Raw genomic sequence first — 6,172 nt, 5'->3', positions numbered from 1 at the left:
TGAACTCTAGCTCCCCCTGGCTGCAGATCCAGGAGGAGTCAGGCGGGGTTATTTTGCCCCAAAACAAAGTGCATGTCCAAGCACGTGTGCTGAAGCAAAAAGCCCCGGCTCAAATTTGCACCGCTTTTATTTGAGCTGCTACTAAGCACACATGCTTGCATGTGTGGATGCGCCCATCAAGGGTATTAAGAGCCAATCCAGAATTTTGAAGAGAAAAAGCCCTCAAACTGGTTTAAAGGCAGACGGATTCTATACCAAAAATGACCCACTGAAGCTGTTCCAAGACTGCCTTCTTTTCATCCCCACTCTTGATATCTCCTACTAGTGCATTTGAAAGCAGAAACTAGAAGAGCTTCAGAGCAGCTTTAGTGTCTCATTTCCAGTTTTGACATGTGTAATCAAAAGTGGGTAAGTGTGGCATGGTTGAGTACTACTCTCCAAGACTGACGGGCATGGTATAGTCATACATTCATTTTCTATCCACTTACCGTTAACTTGTCCATTAATACTGGAGTGTCTCAAACCAATTACTTTTTATTTTCTTTACAACACCATAGTGAGCTAGAGTAATTCTATTATTTTAATTTTGCAGATGAAGGCAGAGACTGACCTGTTACAAAGGATCCTTGAGGTACTAATGGAATTAATACCAGACCTCAGGAGTCCTACCCCACAATTCCAACTATACGGCTATCTTTCTTCCTAAACACCTACTAATCAAACACACAAACCTATTAGACAGTCTGATGTAAAAAGATAAGCAGCTCGGAATATTAAAAAACTCTATCTTTGGTTTAATTAGAGTAAAGAGAAGAGAAACAAAATTGATTTGTTTGCGCTTTTCCTGCAGAAAGCAAAAAAGAAACGATGGTTCCTGGAACAAAAAAAAAAAAAAAATTGTTTTTTTTGGCTTTTTCCCGCAAAAAAAAAAAAAAAATTGTTTTTTTTGGCTTTTTCCCGCAAAAAAAAAAAAAAAAAGGAGGGTTCCTGGAAAAAAAAAAAAAAAAAAAAAAATGGTGTAGCACAGGACTGTGCAGCTTCTAAGTGATCAGGGTTGCACACCACATGGATTGTATCAGTCGAGGTCATGGGTCCCTAGGCTGCATGGCACATGAAGACACCCCACTGCATGCCAGTGCGGGCACCCCCAACCCTGCTCATCACACAGCCCTGGGCTCACCCCTCGGCTCAGAGCTGTGTTGCACTGCAATGCTCTGCCCCTGGGGCAGGTGCACAAAGTGGAAGCCTGAGTAGGGAGGTGCAGACAGAGCAATGCGGGGAGCCGCAGCCAGGTGAGACTCTGAAGGCTGCAACTTAACACCTTGCAGGCCATCAGTTGGACAACCTTGGTCTAGCATATGTTCCTGAGACAAACTGCTGCTTTGCTGAATGCATGTTGTTAGTATGGGGACAGTCACAGTTTGATCCTTAGAATGTGAGGAAGCTATATACATAACTATCAACAGAAACATAAATAAGGAGTTTTTATAAAAGCTAAGAAAAATATGACATGATAAAAATGTGTAAGCAGGGGAGGGTAAGTGAGGCATGGTTGAGGTGCATGGTATAGTGATATCTTCATTTTTTATATCTGCTTACCATTAACTTCTCCATTAATACTGGAATGTGTATCTTGACATATCTGATTTACAGATTAGCACTTATTTGAGAATGTAAGTAAGAAGCATTTTAAACAACTAATTCTGTACAACTTACTCGTTTATCAATATCGCCATGCTGAAGTTGGACAAACCGAGCACTAATGGCAGCAATATAACTCTGCTGATTGGAAAAAGCAACACGTCCAGCACCTTTTGGGTATTTCAGCTCAGGGTCAGTATCAATTCCTGCATAACAAACTCCACCATAGAGACGGTCCATGATCATAGCCAGTTCAACTATTGAGAAACAAAGGAATGCAATATTTTAAATGAAAAATGAAAATGCACATTTATTTTAAAATTGACAAAATAGATAGTTTACCATCTCATTCAAACTATACCCATAGGCATTTCATTTTCCACATGCCAGTTTCCTTGTGCATACTGTGTAGCAGGCTACTACCACTTTGCTCTACAATCATTCTATTCCTTGTTTCTGTATGGAGTAGCAGTTTCCACTTCAAGTGCACAGAGAGCACAGCTAGGTTTTGAGCATGGGAAGTGGGAACTTCAAATAGTATAAAATCAAATACTTTAACAAATCAATATAGCATCAAAAAGCCATGCCAGTTATTGCAGTAATCAAAATTGCATACTGAAGTTTTACCTGTCAGTAAAACCTTAAGTTGTTTGTAGACAATTACAAAAAACAAACAACCCCCCCCCCCAAAAACCATGCTTTACCAGAAGCAGCAGTGAGTTATTTCAACCCAACTCTGCAGCGTCTGTATAGATTTGGTGCTTCAGTAGGGCTATTTGGTGCTTTTAGCTAAAGCTAATTCAATCAGCTATTAGATAAAAGCGCAAAAGAAGCCCAACTAAAGTGCCCGATCTATACAGATATCAGGTGACTAACTAAGATGTTCTCTCTTCTGGGCATGCATGGGGCAGGGCGCAGAAACACATTAAGCTTGAAGTAAAGCATCGTTTTTTTTCTAACATCTGCAAACAGCCTTACTAGTATACTCTGGAACATGGGGCGTAAAGCTGATATTTAATAGTGCTATTCAAAATTAGCTTTTAGTTAAAATTAATATTATGTCTGTTGTCAAATCCATTTAAAAAGTGAGCTAAAAGTTTTAATAGTTTAGTGAAGAGAAGACACTCGTGTAAATACTATGAAAGTTTCTATTTTACATATTAGTAGTAGGGTTGGAGTGTTGCTATAGCTGTGATGGGCCAGGAAATGCGAGAAAGAAGATGTTTTTGATGACATCTTTAATCAGACCAACTATATAGTTGGGAGAGATGCTAGCCAAGCTTTTGGGCACAAAATGTTCTTCCTTGGGTCTGTGAAAGAAGCAAATAAAAAAGTAGACAGGCACTTAAGGGAGAAGAGAATGGGTTTAAACTAGAAGCAGAAGATATAGTTCAATGTGATGAACAGCAGATGATGATTTTAGCTTAATTGGTCAATTTTACCAGAAAAAAGTGGAAGCATTTTTGACAGAAGTGACTGCACTGGCCAGGAAAAGGTCACCCTATGCTTTTACTGTAGTGACAAAATAGTATAGTATAGTATAGAATAATATCTGAGGTATGGCTACCCATAAATTTTTGGAAGTGAAAAGTGCAGTTAGGTTGTAGCATTCTAGGCTCAAGAAATAAAAAAAACTGCAAATGTTTTATGCCTAGACCTTTAATGTTGTCATATTCTGGCTTTCTTAATTTCCTGACAGACCCATCTGAGTACTAATCTTTCTGTGATCAGGTATATCACTGTGCCTCAAACAAACCATTGATGAAAGGACACTATGGAATACACTAAGAAAGATACAGTAACTGCAGTATTACAAGCAAGCTCAGAACCAGTAGCGGGGGTAGGCAAAGAAAATATTAAAGAAAAGCCTTTGTATGGCAATTTTTACATTACAACTTTGCCAAGTGTAGATTGAACTTCCATATTTTTAAGTTCATAATCATTAACTTCTTGATGAGTTCTGAAATTTATTTTTAAATAAATATAAAAGATGAACAGCACCTTGTACCCAAGGCCTATCTAGATAAATCACATAAGAAACAGTATAAATATGAGGAGATATTTAAGTTATTTCATAGTACTGTTGGTCATCTGCTATTAAGACAGTCTTGTGTCTTTAAACCTTACACAATGCATTACTGACAAGGGTACACCTTTAAAACTGTGACATTACAATTGTAGTTTTATACGTACCAGCTCTTAATGGCCTAGGGACTCCTCCAACAAAAATTGTTTTTCGGGGATCAAGAGGCTGTGAACCATCCATCACGAAGTCACTATCACTTAAGTTCCACGGACGGATCTGAACCTATTTAATAAAGGAAGAAAGCTGCATGCTACTTTAAGTTTCACCACACTGCAGCCACAGTAACCATCAGTCTGTCTCAGGTAGTCACAAGCCCATTAACTTAACCTGTCTCGTTTGTCTGTTTTCATCCTATTAATTCAAGACACCACAGTTTTTAAATCAGCCAACTGTTCCAGATGTTGAACTGTGCCAGCGGTAGCTTACTTTTGATTATCTTCACTATCCGCATCTCAGAAGCAGAATTAGACAGATGGCATGTATAGCCCAGAGGCCATTTACTGTTTACTTACTGGCTTGTCCTTGATAGTAGGACTGGAAACACATAGATAGAGCTTTCCATCTTCCTCAATACAGGCATCAATCAGTGCCTGAACAGAGCTCTCCTCTTGGAAGAGGAGGAACGCATAACCTGAAAATAAAGAATTAGCTGAAAATGTGCAATTTTTTCACCCTTACAACTCTTCACAAAATGCTTTTTGGCCAAACATTTGTCAAAATGAGAATGGAGATGTCAAAGCAATTCTTAATATGTAGACTGGAAACAGCTTCTTCATCTATACAACACTCTGTCATAGTTAATGACTTAAACACTGACTATAGAGAGTTTCTTTGTAATACACTTCTATGCCAACAATTCAGTCCTTCACATTTTCCAAATATGAGATTAACATCAAATCAAAATAAACACGTCTGCTACATCATACAGTGGAAATTTAAGATAATGATTTACTTAGGATCTAGAAGTATATTTCATTGCCAGCAATGGACATTATACAATGAAAATCCAACTTGGCACAAAGGGACTAATCTCAATTCCAGAGATTAGAGCAAAGTACTTTGTTGCATAAGTGACCTAGCAAGCCTTCCAAACACTGCACATATAGAAATTCAAATGCTAACTTAATGCTATGGTGCAAACATAAAAACACTTTTAAAACATCTTAATAGTTCTGGTTTTAATAGTAAGTATAAAACATTTTATTATGGAGATGCCCAGCAGTGACTCCATGCTATGGGCTGTTTTCTAAAGTGAATTTAAAAATAGGGCATATACTCCTGTTTCTCTTTAAAAGAAAGTCAGCAATAAGGGTAAAATTTTGCACAGGGTTTGTTTTTATGCCTTCTGTACTTATTATGTAGGTTTTCATTTTGTGCTCCTTTATAACTGTTCAGTAGGAAATCTGTGAAACTAGGCTCTGCCTGAAGTGTTTCCTTATTAGTCTGAATTTTAACGGTTGAGTAATAATCTCTCTTTAACAGCTCACTGTCTACACAAAATACATTATTCATTATTTGGATCTTGAATAGATTTAGGGCAATAGGGATAATGTTCTATAATTATAAAAAATGTTATAACAGAAAGTTTACGCATTTTTAACACAGACCTGGATGCTGGGGACTGGGCACATACAAACTGGACTGGATGATTGATTGGGGCTCATATAAGCTTTGTTGCCTGCTTGCTTGGGAACAGGGCACAAACAATCCTGTTTGGCTGGGTAAGGAGAGAACTCCGTGCAAAAAGACGGGCATGGAAAGCCTGATCAGTTGAGGGAGGACGAGGTGTTCAAGTCTGACTGGTGAGACAGGTGCACACACAAGCATGACTGAGAGGGGACCAGGAACACACAAACCTTTCAAGTCCAGTGAAACTTTTCTATCAGATTTTATTGTACAGCACAGGAGGTGAGTTCATACACAGCTACAGACACTTTTTTGCCACCTCCTCCTTAGACTCCATTCATTATTAAGCTTTTATAAAAGCTAGGAAATTAACATACACAACCCGATTATAAAATAATCAATACTGCCATACACACATGCTCACTGTACCGAAAACAATGAATAAATGGAATGAAAAGTTAAGTTGCAAGAGAACATACTCCTTATTCCTCCATCAAGTATAAACATAATAATCATTGCAACTATCATATGCCTAGGATTATGCAACAAAACCTTAATTTTTCCCTCTTTCCATTTGTCTGTGTGCATTTCATTACCAGATTATTCTTCCCTCAACACTGCTAATTGTAGATGGCTGGTAGGTACGTACTGTTAGGCAGCTAAACTTTTTATTTCTTTGCTTTTGTGGATGCGTTGGCTGTATTAGGCATCCAGCCACTATAGCTCCTTAACACCCGAGTGTTTTGTACTTTTCAACTGTATTCTTTTCATTGAGATTGAAAAGAGCTACTTATCTGAATATATCTTTTTCAAAAAACA

The 6,172-nt window shown here is 38.0% G+C and overlaps 1 protein-coding gene across 1 annotated transcript in view; it reads right to left on the bottom strand.

Annotated features, from left to right (window-relative positions):
• Positions 1-6,172, bottom strand: part of CPEB2 (cytoplasmic polyadenylation element binding protein 2) — a 126,316-nt gene that overhangs the window by 23,287 nt on the left and 96,857 nt on the right. Inside the window, exons 9-11 of the mRNA XM_019525819.1 lie at positions 4,240-4,358; positions 3,835-3,949; positions 1,717-1,898 (exon numbers count right to left, since the gene is read on the bottom strand). Coding sequence (XP_019381364.1) covers positions 1,717-1,898; positions 3,835-3,949; positions 4,240-4,358 — 416 coding nt within the window. The remainder of the gene's footprint in view (positions 1-1,716; positions 1,899-3,834; positions 3,950-4,239; positions 4,359-6,172) is intronic.

The sequence above is a fragment of the Gavialis gangeticus genome, unplaced genomic scaffold (assembly GCF_001723915.1).
Source record: "Gavialis gangeticus isolate Ggan-Ray unplaced genomic scaffold, GavGan_comp1, whole genome shotgun sequence".
Classification (NCBI taxonomy): Eukaryota; Metazoa; Chordata; order Crocodylia; family Gavialidae; genus Gavialis; species Gavialis gangeticus.
Note: the sequence above shows the minus strand (reverse complement) of the source record. Positions and strands in the feature narration are given on the sequence as shown.